At 44.2% G+C, this 27,222-nt stretch overlaps 1 protein-coding gene across 1 annotated transcript in view; it reads left to right on the plus strand.

Annotated features, from left to right (window-relative positions):
* Positions 1-27,222, plus strand: part of JAKMIP2 (janus kinase and microtubule interacting protein 2) — a 387,006-nt gene that overhangs the window by 160,066 nt on the left and 199,718 nt on the right. Inside the window, exons 2-3 of the mRNA XM_069244668.1 lie at positions 16,836-16,882; positions 25,606-25,888. Of these exons, the coding sequence (XP_069100769.1) occupies positions 25,757-25,888 (132 nt within the window). The 5' untranslated portion in view covers positions 16,836-16,882; positions 25,606-25,756. The remainder of the gene's footprint in view (positions 1-16,835; positions 16,883-25,605; positions 25,889-27,222) is intronic.

Below are 27,222 nucleotides of genomic sequence, written 5' to 3' on the forward strand. Positions count from 1 at the left end.
GTCTCAGGGACAGCAAAGACTTCTCTCTGCCAACACCTGGAGTCTCTGGAGAGACTCCTACTCTGCCCTGTGGTGCCCATCCAGTTCCTGGGACCCTGAAAGGAGAAGCTGGCAGCCTAAAGACAAGAAAATCCACGCACAGAGCGCTGTGCAGGGAAAAGATTGACGCAAATCCGATCTGCGGCTGAAAAAACGACGTGCCGCCGGCTCCGTAGCTGAGAAACGACGCTCGCAGGAAACGCGACCGAAAAATCGACGCACGGAGCAGGAGAAACGACGCGCAGCATCACTGACGGAGGCTGGGAGATCACAACCTGCGCTGGGGGATTTTCAAATCATCGTGCGGCTGGATTTTTGACTCAAGTACCGCCGTGCTGAGTTATTTTTGACGCACACCCGCCCGTGTGGGGTTATTTTTGACACACACCAGGTACATTTTCACTCTAGCAGCGCTAGTGTGTTTTTAAAACTACTTAAAGACTCTTTTTGATTTTTAATTGATAACTTGACTTGTGTATGGTGGATTTTTGTCGTTTTGGTCTTGTTTTGTTTAGATAAATATTTCCTATTTTCCTAAACTGGTGTTGTGTCATTTTGTAGTGTTTTCATTAAGTTACTGTGTGTGTTGGTACAAATACTTTACACCTAGCACTCTGAAGTTAAGCCTACTGCTCTGCCAAGCTACCAAGGGGGTAAGCAGGGGTTAGCTGAGGGTGATTCTCTTTTACCCTGACTAGAGTGAGGGTCCTTGCTTGAACAGGGGGTAACCTGACTGTCAAACAAAGACCCCATTTCTAACAATTGGCATATTTGATTTACTAGTAAGTCCCTAGTAAAGTGCACTAAATGGCCTGTATAGCAAAAGCTACTAGTGGGCCTACAGCACTGGTTGCGCTACCCATATTGTACACATGGCTCAGACCTGCCACTACAGTGTCTGTCTGTGTAGATTTAAGTGGCCACTTCGACCTGGCAACTGTACCCACTTGCCAGGCCCAAACCTTCCCTTTTACTACATGTAAGTCCCCCTTAAGGTAGACCCTAGGTAGCCCCATGGGGAGGGTGCAGTGTATTTAAAAGTTAGGACATGTACTGGTGTGTCTTACATGTCCTGTTAGTGAAATACTGCCAAATGTGTTCTTCACTATTGCAAGGCCTATCTCTGCCATAGGTTAACATGGGGACTGCCTTTAAATACCGTTTACGTGCAGCTTTTCCCTTGCGAGCAGATGGAGATATGGAGTTTCAGGGTCTCTGAACTCACAATTTTAAAAAACATATTTTACTAAAGTTGGTTTTTGGATTGTCAGTTTGAAAATGCCACTTTTAGAAAGTGTCCATTGTCTTGCTTAACCATTCTGTGCCTCTGCCTAACTGTGGAATCCACGTCTGGGTCTGACTGACAGTTGGGCTGTTTGTGAATTCCCTCTTGACAGTGGCACAAAGGGAGCTGGGAAGTGCCCTGCATATCATGATGGGTCTCCTGGGCTAGAGTGGGGAGGGGGGAGCTGACATCTGCACCTGAAAGGGCTGTGCCTGTCCTCACAATGCAATCTCCGACCACCATGTGTGTGTCTGGTGCCAGGCCTGGGCACGGCAGGATCTTATCAACAACAGAGACTTTGCTTTAAAGTTTGCCTACTTTAAAGGCAGAAATGGGTTTAAGTAGAGGACCCAATGCCCCAGAATTTTAGAATACTTCTGGATCAAGAGGAACCTCTGTCAAGGAGAAGAGCTGAAGAGCTGGAGGAGGAGTACTACCCCTTTGCTGTGTGTGCTTTGCTGGATTGGCCTGCAGTTGCTGCTTCTGCCTTAGAAAGGACAAAGACTAGACTTTGCTGTCTATCCTGCTTGTGAAGTACTCCAAGGGCTTGGACTGAGCTTTCCTCATGTTAAGAATTCTCCGGGGCAGTAAAGACTTCACCCACTAGCCTCTGGGTTTGCTTGCTGTGGACTCAAACACACTACGTGGGGCCAATTCCAGTTTCTGGGCCCTTGGGAGTGAAAGCTGGTTGAGAACCAAGAAAAACCAAGGGCACTGATGCCGAATGATGCCCGAACTGACGCCATTGCCTGACCCGCAACGTCACCTGCAACCGAAGCCGTGGTCCCCGTTGGAGTGCCCTGACCCCGACTGACATTGCAGGCCTGACGCTGCCACAGCTGCTGATGTCCCATATCTTTGTGAGTCCCGAATACCGTGTCACTGATGTCCGTGACACCCAACTTTGCCATGGCACCTGCAGCCCGTGGTTTGACTGCGAGCCCATAAGGTCGCCCCACCGTCTCGTGGCCTGACGGACATGGACAATGCAGGAGCATAAGGAACCGATGCTTCGCACCGATGACGCCTCATCCCCACTGCTCCACAGCAAGGACCCGAGGCTTCGCACCAACACCTCAGTTCCACTGCTCTGCAGCACCGGAACTGACGCTGCACCAGATCCAGCGGTGCCTTGCTTCCCCGACTCTGAGCACTGGCTTGTTTTCTCATTTTCAAAAAGTACTGTAACTGGGGGTCCTTGTGACTCCGTGACTGGCACCATTGGTGTCAAATTGTTGGAACGACTCTGTATTGATGACATGATAACACCAAATTGAAGCATTTGTGTTTCTAAGCGCTATATTCAAGTTAATATGTCTAGTTTTGGTCTCATTTTAATCAGATAAATATTGGCTATTTTTCTCAAAAGAAATCGAGTGATTTTGTGGTGTTTTCACTGTGTTACTGTGTGTGTTTGTAAAATACTTTACATATTGCCTTTGAGATAAGCCTGACTGCTTGTGCCAAGCTACCAAGGGGGTGAGCAGGGACTATCCTAGGTGTGTACCTCCATTACACTAACTAGAGTGAAGTTCCCTGCTTGGACAGAGTGCAAACTGACTTCCAACCAGAGACCCCATTTCGAACAACTTACCTTATGAGCTGATTTGTGGCTATACAGGTAAATAATTGTGGCATAATCATGTATTTAGTTGTGATTACTTTTAACAAGATTTCTGCGTGATTTAGGCACAGTTGATTGTTTGGTATTCCTTTTTTGATGCATTTGAGGTGCTTGGCTACTCTTTGCTTATATTCCACTCTCTAAAACTGGAGAAGCAACTGGGTGATTTCTATGTTCTAATTCCATCGACATCTTGCTCAATGAGGATCATGTAACCAGCCAAAGAACTTGGCAACGTGTGCTCCTGTATCCCTTGGAGAGGCGCTTTGGTAACTTCAAGAGAAGGCAATGGAGGAATCTACTCGGAAGAGTTTACTTGATGAACCGGGAGCGCACCTCACTATACTCAATTTACTCAAAGAGTAATTAACGTGAATATGAGCAGACGTGCAATAATCAACTATTCATGTGTAAAGAGCCACAAAATCAATCTTAATTGTCTTGGATCCCAGGCCTGCGCCCTTCTGCGTTGTGAAAGTTATCGGGCTTGGAATGGTTGTTGTCGCTCTCTGAAATGTTAAAGACACGAATGGTGCAGCTTTCCTATACTTTTTCCCTTTGTGCTGGCCATTAACATTGTAAAATTGATCTGATTGCAGTGGAAAAGATTGCCATTGAATGAACAATATATATTCATCCCAGAACATCTCTGTCAGTATCTGAACGTAAAATCCAATTCAGCAGGGGTAGCCTGGCTGTCAGTAAATTTGTGGGATGTATGGACAGGCTGGCGCCTCTGAAAGGCTGGCTCTGATAGGAAGAAGCTGTGGTTAGGCATAGGCCAGCCATTTGAGCTTTCAACCTGTCTTCCAGCATGTGACGTTAAACGGTATCTAAATGTGTATAATAATACTATATAGGTTTAACTTACATTATCTGTTTATGGATAAGGAAACCAATTCACTGTATTGCTTTTCCATGAATGTTCAAACGCATAGCAAGAAACAGGAAGAATCCAAGAAAATACAACTTATCCCAAAAGCAAATCGTTTTCTTAAAAAATTCAATGTAAAATTGTACCAAGCTAAAAAAAATCATCTAGAATCTCAGAGTTCAACTATCCCCTGACCTGTATTAATATAGGAATTCACTTTGTTCCTGTGTAAAACAAAGACAAGTTTTATCCTCCAACCTTTGTCACATTCATCTTGAGCGAGATACAAAAACTAAAAAAAGCAACATGACAGAAGAAGGGAAGTACATACTTATAAATACAAATAATACAGTCTTGACCTAATACAAGGGTAATAATCATTATCTAAGCAAAAGGTTTAAGCAATGAGGAAAATGCTAATTGCATTATTAAAATTGCTGTTATTTTATGGCAACAATGTGTGGGACTGGACAGGCTTTTTTCTCCACTGGGCATTTCTTGTGTGATCTGGAGCCCTTGGTGCCGGTTTTGAATTCCAGGGCCACTCCTGGTTATTCTGTCACTTACCCCAGTCCCCTGCGGTTCACTACACCAGGCACAGGAGGCTTCAAGAAATAGAGAAAAAAGCGATCAGGGAGGGAGATTAGAGAGGATGGACAGATGGAAAGAGAGAGCGTGAGAAGACAAAGGGAGCTGGGCAGGCGTGACTATTTTTGCCCAGGATGCATTTGGTTCCCCAGCCCAGCCCTGACATGTGCCCTTGTCAATACTGCTTTTCTATATGGTAGTTGAGCAAATCATGGTTCCTATCCCCCTAGGTCAACAGGGTCCCCTTGATCATAGAAAACAATGGTTTTTAGTAAATGCCACCATTCCATTTAAAACCATTGCTTATTGTTCAGTCCACATTATGATAACATAATCTGTTTCTTGAAGTGGAATAAGACGAGTACTGTTACACAACACTGTTTGTTTTATCAGCCTTATAATTTTGAATGGCTGAGAATACCTATCCAAATAATATAGTTCATTGCGATAACATGCTTGATACTGAGAGTGCATACACCTGCACCTCACAGGTTCCAAGCACCACCCACATCTCCGACGGCCAAAGTGCCTGATTTTCTGTCTATGGTATTGCATAGCGTGAACCTAGCCAAAAGCAGCGGAGAGCTGCACATGGTGAAAGACAAATATAAAGTCAACAATTGATTGTGAGGTAGCTGGTTTGTAGACTTTTATAGCATTATGATTTAGTATTCCTTACAGAGGAGTGTTTTCGACTCTTTCTTAAATTGGAGCAGCATTGGGGAGCCTTGGTGCATAAGGAGATGATGTTCTGGATCCTGGATCAATAGATGGAAAAGGCCTGTTGTCTTGTTTTTTTCTTTTTGCTCTGGACTTGTTTAATTCACTGTGCAGTGCTAAAGGCTGGATACTGGCAAAACTGACAAATAAAGTGAGCTGTTTGCAGTGCTTAGTTTGAAAAAAAGAAATGCTGGGGCCCAAACCTTTTCCTCAGGGGCTTACCATAGGCACTGCTAGAACCAGGGTTGCAGAACACCACATCACCCTTGTCTTGATCCTATACTCTAACACTGCCTGTACCTTTTTCATTCTTAGAGACTCTTTGTTTCATTCCACCCTCCTCCCTTTGTCATTTCCTTCTTCATTCTCAGTTTTTTTACTTTCTGTCTATTGGTCTGTGTCACAATTTGAGGATGAAAAATAAGTCCTAGTCCCTAAAAAATAGTGCTGTTGCCTGTTAGACATTTTAGCCATAGGGTGGTCCAACCCCAAACATTTTGCCTTAATCCTCCATATTTTTCTGATCTTGTTTGTGTTGGATGTAGGACTTGCCACCCACTTAAGTAACCTTGCAAACCTGTCTCATGCCTTCCATTGCTTCCTGTGTGTGCAGTTTTAAGCTACCAATTCAACCTGGAAAAATCAACTTTTTTGCAAGGCTTAAACCTTCCTTTTCTGTTACATATAGGTCATCACTAGAGTAGGACCTGTGTAGGGTTCCCCAACCAGATCCAGTGCTTCTGGAAAAAGGTGAAGGATAATCACAAAGCCAATCAAGAAGTGATAAAGCTCTGGCATGGCCAGATGGCCATTGTGGTAGAGTTTTAGCCTGGCCAAAAGGTATGGGTTATGGAGCCTCTGGAGCCCAGAGCTCTCCAGGATTGATGGGCAGGCCAATACGAGGTGAAGGAGTGGAAGGGGCTATCCACCTACCTGGTAGACCTCACAACCTCTCAAGGTACTCCACATCAACCGCCTCAAACCCTTCTTTGGAAGTATGAGTTCAACATGCTTGTGGTGACTGATAAAGATGTAGAAGAGGAGAGTGAACCTCTCCTTAACCTCCTATGTACGCAGGAACATGATGAGTCAGTAGACGGTATTAACCTCTTCCTGACTTTGACCCTAGAGCAGCAGAATGACTGTCACCAGTTGCTGGGGCAGTTTTTCACTCCGTTCTCCCTCACCACTGGGCTTATACATTTGTGTACCTTTGACATATTTACTGGACACAGTATGCTTGTCAGAAACCAAATTTACAGGCTGTCAGATAAGGTGAAGACCAGTAACAAGAAGGAGGTCTCCAAGATGCTAACGTTAAGGGTGATTGAGCCCTCCAACAATTCCTGGTCCAGCCCTATGTTGCTGGTACCCAAGGCTGCCCCATCGGGCAACACTCCAGAATTCAGGTTCTGTGTGGATTACTGAGACCACAGTTCTGTCACTAAGACTGATTCACACTCTATTCCCTGAGCTGATGAGCTCATACACAGGCTGGGCTTAGCCAATTATCTCAGTACTTTTGAACTCACATCAGGGTACTGGCAGATTGCTCTGACTGGGGTGGCAAAAGAGAGGTCTGCATTCCCAATCCCAGAGGTCCACTTTTAGTTCAAGTTGATGTCCTTTGACATAAAGAATACTCCTGCTGCATTTCAGAGATTAGTCAACAGGGTCCAGCTGGAAAAGAGGCATTCTGTGCCACCTACCTAAATGATAAAGCTGTCTTCAGCTCCTGCTGGGAGGAATACATGTACCACATCCAGGAGGTGCTTCAGGCCCTACAGCAGGTGGCCCAGTAAGTGCCAGATAGGGTAGGGTTCTGTGGTGTATCTGGGCCACATGGTGGGCGGGGAACAGTGCAGCCCCTCTAAGTCAAGACTCAGACTAAGCTGGCCTTGCAACACCCTAATACACAGACTGAGGTGAGGGCCTTTCTGGGACTCACAAGATATTATAGACATGTGTTAGGGGATATGGCACCATTGTTGCCCCCTTAATGGAGCCGACTTCTAAGAAGCAGCCCCCAAAAGATGATTTGGACAGAGGCCTGCCAGAAAGCATTTGATACCCTCAAGGAGGTCATGTGTACAGCCCCTGTAGTCAGGGCTCCTGACTTCTCTAAGGAGTTTATTCTACAGACAGATGCTTCAGAGCATGACACAGGAGCTGACTTAGCACAGTTAAATGAGGAGGGTCTAGACAATGCTGTAGCTTCATTAATAGGAGGTTACTTCCTCAGGAACAGTGGCGGAGTGTTATTGTAAAGGATGCCTTTTCTTTGGTCTATGCACTGAAGAAGCTAAGTCCATACCTGTTTGTGACTCACTTCTGTGTTCAGACAGACCACAGGCCCCTCTGATGGCTCATGCAAATGAGCTGTGAAAACCTCAAACTGTGGAGGTGGTCTGTCTCACTACAGGGAATGAGCTTTACAGTGGAACACCGTCCTGGCTCATACCAGGTTAATGCTGATGGTCTAAATCAGGTTCTTCTGCCTTAATGATGAGAACTCTCCTCTTTCATCTGGGGGGACTCATGCTAGCATTGTGAGCCTTAGGGTGGTCTTCCCCCAAACATTTTGCCTTACGCCTCCATATTTTTCTGATCTAGTTTTTGTTCGCCTTATGGCTCAGTGCACTTTACCACTGCTAATCAGTGTTCACTCCCTAAAACATGGTAACATTGGCTTATCCCCAATTGGCATATTTAATTTACTTATAAGTTTCGATTAAAATGGTACTATATGTACCCAGGGCCTGTACATTAAAGCTACTATTGGGCCTGCAGCACTTCTTGTGCCATCCGCTTAAGTAGCCTTCCAAACCTGTCTCAAGCCTGCCATTGCAGCCTGTGTGTGCTATTTTAAACTTTCATTTGAATCTGGCAAAACCAACCCTTTCCATGCCTAAATCTTCCATTTTAGTACATATGTCACCCCTAGGGTAAGCCCTAAACAAACAGCCCACCGGGCAGGGTGCAGTATATTTAAAACATATGACATGTACTGTTACGTTTTACATGTCCTGATAGTGAAAAACTCTTTAATTTGTTATTCACTATTGCAAGGCCTGCCTCTTCCACAGGATAAAATTGGGGTTACTTTATTACATTTAATAAGAATACAAGTGAACAGTTTGTTTTCGGGCCTTTGGAATTGTAATGAAAAAATACCCTTTCATGAGAAAGTTGGATTTCAAATTACAATTTAGAAAATTATACTTTTTAGAAAGCTGGCATTTTCCTGTCTTGGCTGTTTAGTGCATGCAGCCTGTCTCTGGGTCACATGACTAGGTGTAGTTGGCGGTTGTTCTTGGTGTATTCTTCGCAAACAGCCACACATAGTGGAGAGCTTAGGTGGAGCTGGGTGGGCTATCACTGGCAGAATGGGAGGCAGAGCTCGGCACAGCCCCACTTTCACCTGAATTGGCTATGTGCTCCCTTCACACAAAGGACTGCATACGTCATGCAGTTAGTCTGGAACCAGGTCAGGAGAGGCAGGACACATGAGCACTTCAAAGTGAGTTCTCTAGAAGCTTCTACCACTTAAAAGAAGGCACTAGGTATAAATATTGGACCTCAGACACCAACATTTTAGATTACTTTCGAACCTGTGGACTCAATTAGAAAGAAGGACTGCCCAGCTGTGAAGTCTGCCTTGCTGGCCTGCTTTGCTGCCCAAGGTCTGGTCTGCCACCCAAAGGTCTGCTGTTGCGGCAACAGAACTCTTCTGCTGTGAGCTTCACTACTGAAGGCAGCCTTCCTGGGTGTTCCAGGACTCCTAGATCTCCAAGCGTCAGTCAGCTGATCTTCTGTTCTTGAGTCACAGGGACACAACAGGCTTCTCTGCACCACACATCATTGATGCAGGACAACACACCGCCTCAACAGCTCTGCAATGTTGATCCAATGCGACGCATCTCAATACTGACAACTGGCTGAGTCACCCGCAGCTCCTCAGAACTCCAATGTGGGACTGCGCATAGCCTTGGCGGCTCCATCCGCCTGACCCAGTGCGATGCATCTCAACACCAAAAACCAGCCCAACTAAATGGAGCACAATACATCTCGATGCAAGCCCCCAAAAACCCCAGCATCTTCACGAGCACCGGTCCGGCATGATGCACCTTGACTTCAGCAACAACACATCGCTACTCAAGGCTTCGCATGCCCCTGCGGCTGTCTTAATGACGACTAAGAACCTCACATGGCAACTTCCATTGACGTTCACTGACTTACCTGCACAACACATCTTGATGCAGGACCTTGCATCGCAAACTTCACATCAATGATTTCTCTATGCCGGCCAACATAACTCAATGCAAAGACTTTGTATCTCCCTGCAACCAGGATTTAAGATACTCTTGTTCAGCGGGCCTAACTGGGTTCTTGTAGACGGCCCGCGAAGCATCGCGATTAGCCTGAACTTGTGACATTGTCCCCATCCAGCGTGGCCAAATAAACACAGTTGGCACTGTGTGTTTTTGGGTGCTATATTTACTGGAACCGTTAAAACTGCATATGTCCTGTTCCACTGATTACATTTTATGTCATTTTGGTCTTGTTTTATTTACTTAAACTTCCTTTACTTTTCTAAAGTGGTGTTGAATTTTTCTTGGGTTGTATTTTCAGGCCCATAATTATACTTTTTTAGCACCGCATTTGCGTAATTTTTTGGCGCAAAAACGGCGCAAACTTGCAAAATACAATTGTATTTTGTAAGTTTGTGCCGTTTTTTTGTCAAAAAGCGGCGCAAATGCGGCGCTAAAAAAGTATAAATATGGGCCTCAGTTTATTACTGTTTGATGTACTGCAGAAATACACATTGCCTCTGCGTTAAGCCTATCTGCTCTGTGCCAAGCTACTAGAGGGTTGAGCACAAGTTGATTTGGGGTTTGCTTGTGACTTCACACTGACAAGAATTGTTGTTTCTGCTTGAGTAGGCATTCACCTCCCCCCACCAGAACAATAACCCAATTTCTTACAGTGCCCACCTCCCACAGAAATGAAGTACTGGTTGTTTTCATTTTTGGGTAGTAACACATTTGAAAACTATCGGGGAGTGTTTATGTGTTCATTTTTACTGCTAGAAAAAAAAGTTTATTTGCCTGGAGAACATGAACCACTGGAGGAGGACCCACTCAGAAGCTCACTTTAGTGACAACAACAATTTTACCTCTGCCTTTGCAGCAGCCCATATCACGTAAACCTCGAGACAATTGCAAATACTGAAAGATACATTGTTTAGTGCAAATGTGGTGCAATCACGTTTTCTGTAGCCACTGAGTCAATATCAACAACAAAGTGTTCATAGTCAATAACTGGCTTGCCTGTCTTCATTGTCACATCCCACAGTACTGTAATTTTGTTTATCTGATTTTCAATTTGTGCATGTCTTCTATTGTGAAGATTCAGATGCAGATACCATGAGACTCCCATCCCCTTCAGGTCTTCTCTGACCTGAAGACCCTTTGTCACCTCCAATATGTGCCTTTCTTTAGCACCTGATGGCACTGAGAACATATCTTTGTGCCTATGCTGACCTCGACAGTGGGCTGGTCCACAGATTAGATAAACCGTTATCTATTGGCAAAGCTCCTAGAATCTCATTTTCAGGAGCTGCACTTCAAAATATTTGTGTTTTTTTTCTAGTGTGCATGCTCTTTATTCTAGGTCAGGTGGCTCAATTTCCCTTCTCTGCTGTTTCACACTTTGTCTTCCCATCCCTCCTGGCTCTACTGAACACCCGTCCTGACAGTTCCTCCCTGTAATGGTCACCCCTGCTCTCCTCCAGTACAGGCCTTTAGCTCCTAGATGCGTGGAGAGTACTTATTTATGTGTTTCTGCTGACCCTAAGGCCTTTTTGAAAAGCAGACGGTTGCAGCTCAAGTTAAATTACCTGTGATCTATTGCAAAACTTGCTATAAACACATTCCTGGGTCTGCAGTTCCATCTGAATCTCTTTTTCTTCCAGTATGTGTATTTTCGTCCTCCCTCAGTTGGGCCGTTTACCCTTTTCTGTTGTAGGTCACCCCCCACCTCCGCTTTTTTCGTGGCCTGTTGCCACAGTCTGCACTGCACTTGCTGCCACCTGCTAAACACTGACTTCTCCAGTTACATCTCCTCAACTGTAGTGCAGGCGGCCTTTAACTTCTGGGGGAACACTGAGAGAAATTGTGTTTGTGCCTCCGCTGACATTGAGGCGATTTGAATAAACGGGAACATATTGCTCCTCATGCTGCTGTCTTGGCTGAAATAACAGAAGTAGGATACCTAACCTTTCAACACATTGTCCCCGTTTTCATGAAATATCATTCCCCACTAATAATGAAAGTGGAAGTTGCCTGTGAGGATACTCTATAATAGCATAGGTACACCTCCTCACATAAAACTAGAACAGCAATGGTCTCGGAGATCTAGGGAAACGTATTGATCTCAACTAGACGGGTGACGACAGAAGGGTAACACAATGTAGTCCTTCTTGAGCTGTGAAGATAAGAGACAACAGCATATCAAGTAGTTGCCACTTACCCTTTCATGTGCGTGCCCTGACAAGGACTGAACACGACTGATGCTTATCTGCCTTTAGGAGACTTCAGGAGCATGAGAGCATGAGGGGGACTTGGGGTGTGAACCTATGCTCAAAACCTTAGCCTCAATTAGTTTGCAAATAAATTTGAGCCTTCTAAAGATTATGTAGCTTGTGCTAAGCTTACCAAGCTAGCTTGATTCCTCTCCCACTTCCTTCGTTGTTCACGAGGTGTCTTTATACAGCAGTAGGCAGTATCCCTGCCTTTAAAAAAGGTGCATCTCTTCTGCTCATGTCACTAACTCCTACTGTTGCATATTTGCCATTATTTTACTCATCAGGCAGCATCTCCGTTTTGCTCACACTGCCATATGGATTATTAGGCTTTCTCTCAAGAACACAGCACTCCGCTCCCCCGTGGTCATGGTGCTGTGTAGCTGTTACATGTTTTAGTTCTAATTATAATTTGCACACCAATCCCTCACATCTACTCCTCCAACACTCTGTTAGAAAATGTGCCGCAAGATCAGATCACCACTCTGGTCACTCAAGAATTACAACAAAAGCACTTCTCAAATAACACCACAACAAATACTACGCTGCCATTTGCACACTCCTACACAGTGTAGCATGGTGACCTTCAGAAAGTGTGCTTCAGTTCTGACATTATGACATGAAGGGCTATATATATATATACTTTAAAGCAATCCATATGGCACTTTGAAACAGTATGTTATCATGCTATTTAAGTGTGGCTACTAGAATATGGTGAGAAAATATTTTGCCACATATTTGGTTGGGATCAACTTTGTGAAGTGTGCATCAACTGATAAAACATGCAACTTGAGTATCTGCACTTATCCCAACAGAGGTTATGTGTGCAATAGTTCGTCGGACCTGTAAGTGACAGAAATGTATCTGTGTGTATGCAAATAGAGGGCATAAACTATTGTCTGCACAGTCACACTTTGGACATGATATGTCCCTTTTTGTGCAACCTCTATCAACTTTCTATTATTTCTCCAGTTCCTGCACGTTAATTTGCCCAAACCAGTGTATCCAGGACTCATAAAATTGAAAGCCACATTAACTTCATTTTTTTCAATATATTTCAATGTTTAAAATACACCATTCACAGTTATTGTGGTACTTATATTTTTGATGGACAACTTGGTACTTATAGGCACACTCCAGACTGTTTTTCATACAGTTAAGACTAAGGTGGCCTCGCTGCTGCATCTCTGGTTGTCAATGCATTTTTAAGCATCAGAGAGATTTCCGAAGCATGGAGAAAGTGCCTTGACCTGCAGACTGCACCTAGGCATTGTGCTTCCTGGGTCAATGTCACCCAGGCCCCTAGTTGTTATGATTCCCTAATCCTATCAGGGAGATCCCTGCAGTTTAGGACACAAACTAACTTCCTTTCCCTAAAACTAGATTCCGTCTTTCCTCTGCGCTCAATACAACGTCCTCATATTTAGAAAATCACTGAATCTTAGTTCATAACTAGGCTGATCATCAAAATTCTAAACATTTCATTCATGTGAAGCACATTAAACATGGAATGCAGAGCGTGGCCAAGTTACAAACCATAAAGGTTTATTAAAAGATTAGCAAGGTTACAGCACAAAACATCAAATTAGAGAGATATCAATAATCAATATATGAATGCATTAGCCACTGCATAATTCAAAGCAATTCAAAATTTGTGAAAACAAAAGGGAACTGTGATAAAAGTGCCTCAAAAAGGAAATATAAATAAAATCAGATCTCCCATAAAGCGGGCACCCGGCTCTGCTAAGTTGGGGAAAGGTTATTCTAATAAATCAAGAAAGACAGGTTCTGAATTTTCATCTACGTGATACACCTACACATGGTTCTCATCCAACAAACCAATCAGAGTTAGTGTACAAGTAGACAAGTAAGCTAATTATTTTCTGAAGTTCCTCTATAATGAGTGTTAGAAATGGTGTATTTGATTGGCAGGCAGGTTACCCCCTGTCCAAGCAAGGACCCTCACTCTAGACAGGGTAAAGGAGAATAACCCTCAGTTAACCCCCCGCTCATCCCCTTGGTAGCTTGGCACAAGCAGGCAGGCTTAACATCAGAGTCTAGGTCTAAGGTATTTGTACCAACACACACAGTAACTCAGTGAAAACACTACAAAAAGACAGGACACAGGTTTAGACAAATAGGTAATATTTATCTAAACAAAACAAGACCAAAACAACAAAAATCCACCATACACAAATCAAGTTATGAATTAAAAAGCAAAAAGAGTCTTAAATCCTTAGAAAACTGTGCAAGACGGTGTGTCGTTTCACCTCCGTTTGGGTCAGCGTGCATTGTTTTTCATCTCCACAGGAGAGCAATGCATCGATCCAGACAGGCACCTCGGGTCTGGGCAGGCTTTGCGTTGGTTTTCCACGCCCAGTGGGGTTTGTGTAAAAAATCAGGTCACATGGTATCCGAAAATCGCGCTACGTGGGGGTTGCGACATTAACAGCCTCCATCAGCGGGTGTTCCGCATCGTTTCTCCAGCTGTGTTGCGTCGATCTTCCAGCCGCGATGCAGGTGGAGCGTAGATTTCAGCCATGAAGAGGTGGCATGTCATTTCTCAGCCGGAAGATGCGTCGAAAATTTACCCGCACAGCAGTCTGTGCGTGGATTTTCAGTCCTTGCCTGCCAGCTTCACCTTTCAAGGGCCCGAGAGCTGGCGAGGGCACCACTTGGTAGGGCAGGAGTCTCAGCAGAAAGACCAGGTGCTGGCAGGGGACGTCTTTGATGGCCTGAGACTTCAACAACAGGAAGCAAGCTCAGGTCACGCCCTTTGTAGATTTCTTCACAAGCAGGAATGCACAACAAAGTCCAGTCTTTGTCCCATTTCACAGGCAGAATCAGCAACTGCAGGATAGCTCCACAAAGCACAGTCACAGGCAGAGCAGCACTTCTCAGCTCTTCAGCTCTTCTCCTTGGCAGAGGTTCTTGAAGATGTCCAAAAGTGATCTAATTTTCAGGGGTTTGGGTGCTCTACTTTACCCATTTTGATCTTTGAAGTAGGCCTACTTCAAAGGAAAGTCTCTCTTGTTTGTGAGATCCTGCCTTGCCCAGGCCAGACCCCAGACACACACCAGGGGGTTGGAGACTGCATTGTGTGAGGGCAGGCACAGCCCTTTCAGGTGTAAGTGACCACTCTTCCCCTCCCTCCTAGCACAGATGGCTCATCAGTATATGTAGGCTACACCCCAGCTCCCTTTGTGTCACTGTCTAGAGAAAGGTGCAAACAGCCCAACTGTCAAACTAACCCAGACAGAGAATCGACAAACAGGCAGAGTCACAGAATGGCTTTTAGCAAGAAAATGCCTACTTTCTAAAAGTGGCATTTTCAATCACCTAGTCCCAAAACCAACTTTACTAAAAGATGTATTTCTAAATTGTGAGTTCAAAGACCCTAAACTCCATATGTCCATTTGCTCTCAAAGGGAATCTACACTTTATTCATATTTAAGGGTAGCCACCATGTTAACTTTTGAGTGAGATAGGCCTTGCACAGTGAAAACTGAGTTTGGCAGTATTTCGCTGACAGGACATATAAAACACATTAGTATATGTTCTACCTTAAGCATACACTGCACCCTGCCCATAGGGCTACCTAGGGCCTACCTTAGGGGTGTCTTACATGTAAGAAAAGGGAAGGTTTAGGCCTGGCAAGTGGGTACACGTGCCATGTCGAATTGGCAGTTTAAAACTGCACACAGAGACTCTGTAGTAGCAGGTCTGGGCCATGTTTACAGGGATACTAATGTGGGTGGCAAAACCAGTGCTGCATGCCCACTAGTAACATTTGATTTATAGGCCCTGGGCACCTCTAATGCCCTGTAATAGGGACTTACCAGTAAATCAAATATGCCAATCATGGAAATCCAATCACACATATATTTTACATAGAAGCACTTGCACTTTAGCACAGGATAGCAGTGGTAAAGTGCCCAGAGTAACAAAAACAGCAAAAACAGAGTCCAGCACACATCAACAACCTGGTAAACAGAGGCAAAAAGTTAGGGGAGATCACGCCAAGGATGCCAAGTCTAACAATGAGGCTTCTCTATAGGTCCTTCAAAGTTACGGTTATCGGTAGCATAACGAGATACGTCATACCACGCCGATTCTGCAGGTGCACAGTAGCAAGTATTTAGGACTTTCTGCAGATATTGTGATAAGGAAAACCTTTCGCGTGAGAACAAGGCAAAGCCGTATTTGCATTGTAAGTGTGAAGTCAGCTGCTCCTGGAATAAAGAAGAACACGGTATCTGAAGCAAGATGGAAACCAAACGTTAGCCATTTTAAAAAGCAGTCGTGCTAGCTATGGTCAATCTAAAAGGGAATAATACACATTCAATTTATTTTCATGTGCACATGTTAGTGTCAGTATAAATGCAAACAATTATGAAAAATCATCCTAAGAACCAATTATGCTTATAAGTGAGCTGGTTAATGTTTTTCGGTGATTAGAGCACGTGGGAAATGTACGGTGCGCACATTCTGTATTCCAAATCAGTTGGTAAGAAAATATCAGATTTTGGAAAATGCAAATATTAATGTGAGGATATAAAAGAGTCACATATTGGGAATTTCCATTCTTCGGCAGGGAGGAATGGTGGGTTATGTTCTAAACAATGGCATCAGGCACCGAGGAATGTGTTAGGACGCACTGCAGGAAGGCGTAGCAGCAGAGTGCATACTTGTCCTCATTCTCACCGAGTGAGATCCCCGTGGCTTACAGAGGAATGGCATGTGGATGTCTGGCGCTGGCAGCAGAGAGCGGCTCTCACCAAGCATGCAGAAACCCCATGAAAAAATGCCAGGCCTTCAGCAGCCACTCCTCCCTGCCCTGGGAGGGACCGAAAAAAGAGGGTTCCTAATTTCTAATATCAAATAATACGTGTTTCTCACCGTGTGGTAAAGCTGTGTTTTTTTTGCAGTTCTTTTTGTTACGCTAGCCGCCCTACTTCACAGGTTTTTATGAGCGAATCTTTTATCAAGGCGCTTCTTGTTTGCTAATTGCATTTTCTCTCTGAATGTCAACATTTAAAACAAGGACACAATACTCGTGAGTGGACTGTTGTAAATGTAATGTTCACCCGATTTATTGCTGCCTGCATTTCTTTCTGTACAGATCTGGGCTGTTCCAGAGAGGATGGACGTTGACGGTTGAACACCCAGGTGAGTATGGCATGAGACATTTGAACATTTTGCTTGATGCATTTTGCATGCTTGAGAAGTGACCCCATATCGAGTCTAATGCGTTCAAACAGTTCTGGCTTTTTTAGTCAATGGCATGTTTCGTTCTTCCTGTTTTTTGAGCCAATACTTGCAATGTCAAAAATAAAACTACAACTGCACAATGCCACACACCATTAGATAAACACCTGGCCCACCTAGTGGTGTTCTGCAAGAGCTGAAGCCTCATGATAGCTATGTTTTATTCTTTCAGTTCTGTCCAGAGCTCTCATTTCCCAATTTCATGCGTGATTGGTTTATTTACTCTAGTTTAAAAAAAACATTTTTGGGCTTTCTTTCTTGTTTACCCCATGACAAAATTGCAAGTACAAGGGTGCAGTAAGAAAAGAAAACAAGCATTTGCAATGCAATGGGTCTCGCATTTGCTCGAGTTAGAACTATTAGCGTTGTAAGCTACTAACCGGACTTTTCGTGCCATATAAATTGAAAATGAAAAGTTAAACAGTTTCATATAAGCGAGCCAAGTCAAAGCGTTACGGCATGAGTGTTAAGGAGACACACAAAAGGAAAAAGAAGTTCGCTCGCAGTCAAACGTATGGGCAAAAGTGCAATTAGCCATGTAGCAGGGTCTATGTCCAAAAAAGTATCCAAACTGCCCCAAGGAGGGCCAAACGTAAAGCATTTACCAATGACAACAAAGGATTTTTGAAGGGCAAACCCATGAAGGAGCTATAGTGATGGGCGTAGTTAAAAGCCCAAATAGATAATAACACTTTGGAAAAGCAGCGCTTGCGTGCTGCTATGCTCTTCCTAAATACAGAACCAAAAGAGAATAACTAGAATAACTAGAGGTGGGCAATTGAATGAGGGGTCCGAGGTTAACTCAAGCCAGATTCCTGGTGTGGCTCAAGAACAGCTGAGCCTTCATGTGACTTCTACATCCCTCTGGTGAGTTGTCACGTCTCTCTTCTGGGTGTAACAGAGGATTGACTGGCCAACATGTGAGGATGCGCTTTCTACAATTATATAATCAAAATTCAAAAAGCCCTGGGCATTGGCCTGCTGCTCCTCTGTTTCATGCAGGGGGGTTAGAGAATGGCGTGAGAGTCAAGAAAAGAGAAGAGGAAGAATGGAAAGATTTCACCAACTTTGCCATTCATCTTTTCCACTAGAGGCAGGGAAGCTGGATGTCTGCAGCAACACACACCACAGTCACAGACAGCCACGGTCCAACAAGCACTGCCTTTCAGTGTGCAGGCTCTGGGACATTTGCAGGGTGGCTAGCTGGAGAGGCTGCCATTATGCTGCCTATGCAGAAGCCGTATTGTATTTGAGGGAAGCTTCCTGCACCGTGAGCTACTAGCTTGTCCCAGTGTGTGACGGAACCACAAACTATTTCCATCCTTTAGTGTACTGGTGGTTTACAAGCGTAGCCTAGGTAGGACATGTCTGGGAAGGGCTGGCAGGATGAAGTGGTGTCAAGCATTAGATGAGGACAAATAAGAGCAGGACGACCCCCAATCGAATCAGGGGAATGCATGATGTTCAAGCCACCTTGCCTCCCTATCCTCCTGCACGCAAGGATCATCAAGGCTTAGCTTAGGAGTCAGAGCACATAACTGGCCACTCTACACAGCCTGATGACTAGAGCCCTCCAAGCAGCAGTAACATTTGGGTTTTTTAGAGCCTAGCAGTACGATCTCCACTGGTGTAAAGGAAAACTGGCTGCACTGCTGGTGGTGCTCTACTGGATGTTGTGTGTGTGAAAGAAAAGCATGCCTTCCTGTGCAAGTGCTTTTCAGGTCGGGCTCGCAAGCGCTTTGACCTGTTGTAAGTATTGTGGGCTTATAACCACACCCATCTCACGTTCATCACTTTCATCCGTACCTGGGCTTGCCTTTCAAAAATCACTTGATGTCACTTGTAGATGCTTTACATTTGTCCCGCCTTGAGGCAACTTTTTTCACGCTTTGCAGATTGCTCCTGTTCCATGGAATATTGCACAATTGCCAATATACTTCAGCGTGGGCAAACTATTTTTTTTTTAGTTTGTCTCTCACCCTTCGCACTTCATGGCGGACATGGAGCTCACAGCATGATCCAGCACAACCATGAACTCGGTCGGCAGTATTGGAGCGCTGGTCACATTGTTCAGAGTTACCAGAGTCATTTCTTGTGGCTCTCCCATTAAAACAGTTGAAATTTGTAAATGCTTTACGTAAAACAGAAATCCTTGAAGTGAAAGCGGTTCTCCCGGCACAGTGGGAAAGCTGATACTACAATATTCACTGTACTCAGGAAACTTGCCCCATAATGCTTTGCGGGACATTACTTTCACAAAACATTTTTGCTCATAACTCAGCCTGTGGTGGTCCTAGTACAATGGGACCATCACCGCAATAACATTCACAACAATGTGCTCTTTCTGTCTCCAACATCTCTGGGTCCCAATGCTAGGTTAGTGGGGACCCCAAAATAATAACCACTCCCACCATTCAGTGTCTTTATAAGCTTTTTTATGGCTGGAATGTTTGTTTACAGTTGGGAATAGCTTGTGTTCTGAGGGCCTTGTTTGTAATTTCGTCCCTATCAGCCTGTTATTCCTGAAAATGTATAATGTACTATGCTCTCTTAGGTCTACATATAGTTATACTGCATTATTTACTGCCATTTATTTGTGTGGCTATGTCCTCTGGGGACTAACTATATAGTTACAAGACCATTTTTCTTACAAATGTTATTTTCATTGTGGTGCCCTCTAGGGGCTGTTTTAAGCATTAAAATCATGCCAACATACTAACATATTCATGGCACAGAAACTTGCCCCATAATACTTTGCAGGGCTTTACTTTTACAAAACACTTTTGCTCATAACTCAGCCTGTGGTGGTCCTATGACAATGGGACCTCCTTCAAAACATTGACCACAATGTGCTCGTTCTGTCTATAGCATCTCTGGGTACCCACTCTAGGTTAGAGGGGACCCTAAAATAATAACCACTCCGACCATGCAGTATATTTTAATGTTGCCCAAGGTTAGAACCTTTATTTTACAGCTGGCTGAAATTTTGTTTTAAAGACCTTGTTTGTAATATCATTGCAGTAGGCCTGCTAGCCTTAAAATGTTTTCTAGGAGTTAAGTATATAGTTAAAATGTATTATTTCTCCTGCGTTTTTTCATGGGGTTATGCTCCCTTGGGGCTTACAATATGGTTACATGACCAAGTTTCGTACAAATTATATTTTTGTTATGGCATCCTCTAGGGGCTGTTTTGAGCATTGCAGTCTAATGGCAAATGTTTATTTCTGATAAAGGTTTATATGATAATTGTATATGTTTTAATAATCTCTCCTTATTACAATTATGGGCATGATTCAGGCCATCTTAACATCCTTATTACACTATGGCTTTTTGAAGGCTCTTGATATGTTTGGGTCACCCTTCTAGTTTATTTCGCCTCTGTGGCTGTCTTGTGTCTTTTTTGGGGAATTGTGTTAGCCAGCCAGCAACTCTGATGGTGGGGTGGTGAAAGTGGTACTCTATTGGAATTAGCATGGCAGATTTAAATTAGTACGTGGAATGGCAACATTTTCATTTTTTTGCTGCAGATAGAGGAAGAAGGTAGATGGAAGAGATTTAGGCCCTCAATGCAACCCCGGCAGACGGTGTTAACTTGGCTCATGCCAAACCGCCAATGTACCACACCGTCCACCACGGCGGTAATGACCGCCAGGCTCGAGACTGATGTCTCTAGCCCGGCGGCCGTCACTAGTCCGCCTGAGGGATAATGACCCCGCATACCGCCATGGTTTTCGTGGCAGCTGTACTGCCAAGAAAACCATGGCAGTAGGCACTATCAGTGCCAGGGAATTCCTTCCCTGGCACTGATAGGGGTCTCCCCTGCCCCCTCCCCACAGTCCTACCCCAACAGCCATGGCCCCCCTACCACTCCCCCAAAGCAGATAGGGCCCCCACCCCGCACCCCCAACTCCATGGGCCCCCCTTACATACCCACACCACCCCCACTCACGCATCCACACACCACACATACACATACACACACACATGCACACACACATACACGATACACCCCCGACACACACCACACCCCCGCATTCATACAAGCACTCCCACACCCCCTCTATACACACAGTCACACCCCCATTCACGCACACACAACACAACACCCCCCACCCCCTCCCCTAGTGGACTATCACCTTACCTGTCTCTGTGGTCGTCCGGGAGGGAACGGATTCCATGGGGCCTGCTCCGCCGCCAGCACACCATCACTACAACACTGCCACGTCGAATACTGTAATGTAATTCGGTGGGCGGTGTTGTGATGACGTGGCGGTGACACAGCAGTGACAGTGGAGCAACCTCCACTGCACCGCCGACCGCCAGTATGGCTGCTTGCGGCTCTCCTCCCAAATTATGGCTGAGAGTCGCTAGCAGTCATAATATGGTGGTCAGAAGACCGCCAACACTGGCGGTGTTCAGTCTGGCGGGACTTCCCAAGACCGCCAAAGTCATAATGACAGCCTTAGTTATATGCAGGGCCACTGGAATTGTATGGTAGGAAAATACTAAATTATGGGGCATGGTTGACCAATTTATGTGGAAGAGAAGTCCAGCTATGAATTCACAATGCCAATAACTCTAACTCAAGCAAATGCAAGCCCTATTGCACTGCAAATGCTTGTTATTTTAGCACTGGTGTACCCTGCCTAGACCCGGAGCAGTGAGAGTGAGGCGATGGATGGGAAAAGAGAATACTACTGAGCTTCATTACCATTTGCAGCAGTGAACGAACTGTGACTAAAAATCAAATGGACTTTATGCTGTTGGGCATCCTTCTCAAGTTTTCCTTTTTCTGAGGGGCCTTCCTTTTCTTTCATAAAAATATTGCTGTTTCAAACGTCTTTGTTGTTTTTATCGTTGCTAAAGTATTCCTTACCTCCATTTTCACTCATGGTTCTATATTCCGTTCCCACTCGTGCTCTTATTGCCCATGCGTTTACTCCCATATCCTCTTCTGTCCCCACCTGTTCCCATGTAGCACTCGGAAGTGGCCTGAGGTCAGCGTGGACACTATAGAACCATCTACCATACATAACATCACTTCCCTTCTTCCCTCATCATTCTTTTCTCCTTTCCTCTGATATCCTTCTTTGCTTTCCCCTTTTATGTGTTGTCAAGCGCTGTGAGGCAGAATAAAGCAGCAAAGGCCTTATGCAAACAGCAAACAACGTGAAATAGCACCTCAGACCCTTACATGAGACAGTCTCTCAAGACATATTATTATAATTTTGCCAAATAATACTTTTTCTTTGCTAGTGCGTAATGTATTTCAGTCTCTAAATGTTGGATGAAATACAGCGCAACTAGATTAGGACGGATGCTTGTTACTTTTGGAAGCCAATTTTCCGCAGTGAGATCAATGTGATTCCTCAGGAACGCTGCACCCCTCTAATACTACCTTATGTTGTATATAGAGTGCTTCAGAGAGATCCTTTAGCTGCACAAACCCATCACTTTTTGTAGTGTCACATGAATGAAAAATTGAGTTTGCAGAGGTTCAGGTCATGATCCTTCAGACTGCACACACAGCAGCAGGCGCTTAACCTGCTTAGTTACTTCTCTGGCTCAAACCTGTGAACTTGAACATCCAGTTATTGAGCACAAGTGGCTGATATCCTGAGGGAGAGAATACAAGCGAGATAGAGAGGCAGACAGATGGAAAAACGAAGCGAGAGAGACAGAAAATAAGCAAAAGAGTTGGCACAGAGAGTAAGGGTGTAAGAAAGCTAGTGGTGAAGAGATTGAGGGTGGCAAAAAAAAGCCCAAATAGAGAAAATGGAGACAGGGAGGAGTAAGTGAGAGCCTTAGAAACTGAAAGGGAGAAGGATAAGGACAGAGAAAGAAACACAAGGCAATCAGGAGATGATTGAGATTGGGAAAATGCAAGAGGAATTTAACAATATGATTTTTTGTTGGCACAGCTCATGATTTGGCTCTTGAACAAAGCCAGGCCCCAGACGTGTCTCTGGCTTTGCTCTTCAGATTCATTCCCTGGCTCATCATCCTCTTTGAATGACTTGCTAAACGTGAGAGCTGTGCTCTTTGATATCTTGGGAAGCACTGAGTTAACAGAGGACCCAGTTGTCCAGGTACACCCATTTCAGATGTTTTTGTGTCCAGAGAGAGTAATCAAAACAAACAGAAGTTAGCAAATCAAATATTTGAACAGATTTAATTGTGTGTAAAATGGCAGTTTCTGCTAAGGACTAATGGAAGTGTTTGTGAACTCGTAAATGGCCAGATTTAAAAAAAATCTATTTCTCACACAGCTGCACCCTAAATATCCTGTTTGGATATTAGAACTTTTACAACTCCCTTTGGCTAACCTACCATATGCTTTCCTAAACAATTAAAAAAATACAGATTATTTCCATCTGTCACAACACTTTTGTTTTAACTTTTATTTCCTTAGTCATGGAAGTCTTTTACTCCAAAACTTTAATGTTTGGCTGTAATGACATCATTTCACATAAAACCAACTGCAGTTCTGGCCACCCCCAAACCCTTCATTTCTCCAACAAGGTGGAAGGTCCCCTTGGTGTGTGGTTCAACACTGCTCTGGAAGAGCTGTCCCACTTATCATGGAAGTAGTGTTCAGTGACTGTTGTTTTATCATCCCTGTACTGCCTCAACCAAGATTTTAAACGAAGGTGCTAAACTGGTGCTTATTTTTCATTGCAATGAGCAATAATCCATTGGGGGACATTAACAGGATATGTTGAAGCTACCTGGCATCTTAAATAATTGTCTCTAGATCAACCACTGTGTAGATTTCAATGTGATTTATCAATTCATCAGTTAATCAGAGCTGGCTTAGTCCTTTGGGTTGCAGCAAGTATTTTGGTTTCAGTGGTACTGAATTTAGGTCATCTTGCTTTTTCTGGGCATGTGTTGTTGTTAAATGGACCACAACCTGACCACCACAAGTCCTCAGCACACCAAGTCGTCGATACATGAGGTCATGTAAATTAATTGTTACTTTAATTTGCATTTTCATAGAACACTGCCATGACTCATGTTAACAGTAATTCAGTGCTGTTTCTGAAAGACACAAATCTTCAAATAGGAGAGCTGAGGATTAGATCAAACAACTGGTGTTCCTGGGATCAGAGTGAAGATCCAGTGGGAAAACTGGTTTAAAACCCATAACTCCTGGGCCCCCTGATGGAATGTTCAGCACAAGATCCTGCCTGTTCTGCCTCCCATTGAGGCTTTAGCCAGGTGTATAGTACAGTTCTGTGGCAGGGATAAGTCTACTTTGCGACTTTTGGAACATACTGTATGCATTTAATAAAGCAATAGCAATTGTGATAGGCTTCAAAAAGCCGCCTAAGTGTTTAAGTTCCAACCTCTATGCACCACGCCGGGCACAGTGTAATGTGGACAGCCTATTGTAAAATTAGAATAGTTCTTGACCGGCCATTGTCTTAGAAATGCTCTAATAGTTGGGGCAGAGTCAGCCTGGTGCCAAATGAGCCTTTCTATCAACTGAGGGCTTCCAGCCCAGCTGGTGTAATATCATCACTCTTCAGTGGTGAAAGAGTCTCTCAGGCCCAGTAAGCTACAAACCACCCGCGAACCTCCACTATTCCCAGTCAAATGTCAATATTGGGAACATTCTGAAAATTTACCAGCCTACATTGGTTTATACTACTAAACAACTATAGACAGAGATCCGCGAATCAGTGCAGAACACATTTGGACAGTTTAAGTTGACCTCTGTCTTTAGTGTCACATGGCTTCGAGGCTTCAAGAGTTTGAAACTAATTCATGCATAGTTTAGTTTAATGGAAACATGTTTTTTCCAAGAGGTGAACCACCCTCAAAGCTATTTTGGCTTTGCATCAAGTAAGGATTGTGGCATTTACGTTCAGAGTCACAGGACAAGAACAGAACTTCTGGTGTCTGCAGTCCCCCATTATTGACCCTGAAGAGATCTGCATGACAATGTTTATAGAAAGGTTATCATTTTAGCCACACCCACTACTATATATTCAGATGAAACACCTGGTTACTGAGGAACTATACCTTATTTTTCCTGCCTTCCCCTTGCTCTGAAACTGCTGCGTAGGACTGGCAGCAACAATACCAATAATTACAGCAATAATATTTCTACATTTACTATTACAAACGGTTGCAATAATTTTGATTGCAATAAATAGAATAGTACCAATAAATATTAAGATAGCCATATGGAGGTCATTCACAACGATTTAAAAAAAAAATCATACATTTATATTTTGTAGGCTTCTGTATGGGATACAATTCTGAATGTCGGTGCGCTCGCAAAAACGCAGTTTCTTCTCATCTTTACCTCTGTTCAGTATTAGAACAACTGACAATTCTGACGAGTGAGCATAGCGACAAATTCATATAACTTTATTTTCTTCTCGTCCTGCACAGCATTTTTTGAAGTGGAGAAATAAAGATCACATTAACAGCACTGACAATATCAGGGAAAGCATTAATGGACACAATGCATGCAATAGTGGTAAATTAAAATGCAAGTAAGAAAAAAATCAAGTTTGTTGAGTTGCATTTTTTGTTGGTAGTTTGTACAATAGTACATTACAAAACATTGCTACTCTTGCCCAGCTCCTGGCTCTTATATGTATGTTTTTCAGTGTGCCCAAGGTTGCCGCTGCGGTGGATCGCGCAGCACATTCTGCGGGATGTGATACGTCAACGGCTCCATCTCCAGGTCCGAAACATGGATATCACTCATTGAATCAGATTTTTTTTATAAAAAGGGAAAGTAAACATTAGTTAGCAGCCATGGCGAAGAAGTGGAGGAGCGGCAAGGGTGAGAAGCCTGAAGCGCTTGTCATCGCTCTCCAAGCAGCCAATGAAGAACTCAGGACCAAGCTGACTGACATCCAGATAGAGCTGCACCAGGAAAAGTCAAAGGTAAGCATGCTTCTTTATCTTTAAATGTGTGGAAGGTGACTCGGCAGCAACAGGAAAAGTACAGGTGCTGAGAGAGAAAGACAGCCACTGAACAATGCATACTTCGTTTAAGCAGTTCAAAAATTACTTTCACTAAAGATGCGGGGAAAATGTAGACTCTTGAAGGACAGCTCTACTATGGTATTAAAAAGACAGAATGATGATACTTTCTCCAAAAGTATGGACTACAGCGTTAGCCATCAGGAAGGAACCAACTGTATTCTCAGTGAAGATTCTACTATCAGAAACAGCTAGAAGCTGCAGGACTGTCGACATTTCAACCACAGCAAGATTAGATTTCAGGGGTCATTGTCAGGAAAGAATAAGGAAACAGCATCCCTATCGAGCATGGAATATTTAAATTATAAACATGTCAACAAGGTTGTGATGTAATCAGAATGGTCCTTACAAGACAGGTCTTAGCTTTGTTGTCTGTAGAAAGCCTAAAAACAAATACCTTCTACAAAAACAAAGTAAAGAAAAAAATCAGTGTGATACATTTACTTAGTCACTGGCGATCAGTCGAGAATTAGACACTACAGCAGAGGAAGCATATGTGTAAACCCACCATCTGGGAAGACAAAATTGAGGCATGTCTGTTTTGGGCTAATCCATACAATGGAAAAGGGAAAAAGCCATGGGTGATCAGTGCCAATGGTGAGGTATAAAACATGAAGAACAATAAAACGGGGGAGGTGTCACCATAGGGCTAATCATTAAATCAATGACCAGGCACAGCAGTAGACTGCTTGCCGAATGTTGGACTGGTGTAGTTGAAAGACTGGCAAAAAGGACCCATAATAGGCAAAAGCAGATCAGATATAGGCCCTCATTACAACCCTTGCCGTTGGTGTAAAAGTGGTGGTAATACCGCCAACAGGCCGGCGGCAAAAAAAATGGAATTACAAGCATGGTGGTTACCGTCATGCAAAACCGCCACTTCTACACTGTGACCGCCAGGGTGCTAAGGACCGCTGGGCTGGAGACTTGGTTCTCCAGCCCGGCAGCCGTCACTAGACCGCCGGCAGTATCAGGCCCCGCATACCACCATGGACTTTGTGGGGTTTTGTACCACCACGAAATCCATGGCGGTAGGCACTGTCAGTGCCAGGGAATTTGTTCCCTGGAACTGATAGGGGTCTTCCCTGAGTCCTCCCCCAACACCCACGACCCCCCTGCCACCGCCCAAGGTGGCAGGACCCCCACCCCGCCCCCCCACAGAAACATCCACACACACCCCCTCACCCCCTACCCTCACGCTCACACCACTCATACACATACACGCAAACATACAC

This window comes from Pleurodeles waltl, chromosome 7 (genome assembly GCF_031143425.1).
Source record: "Pleurodeles waltl isolate 20211129_DDA chromosome 7, aPleWal1.hap1.20221129, whole genome shotgun sequence".
In the NCBI taxonomy this organism is placed as follows: Eukaryota; Metazoa; Chordata; class Amphibia; order Caudata; family Salamandridae; genus Pleurodeles; species Pleurodeles waltl.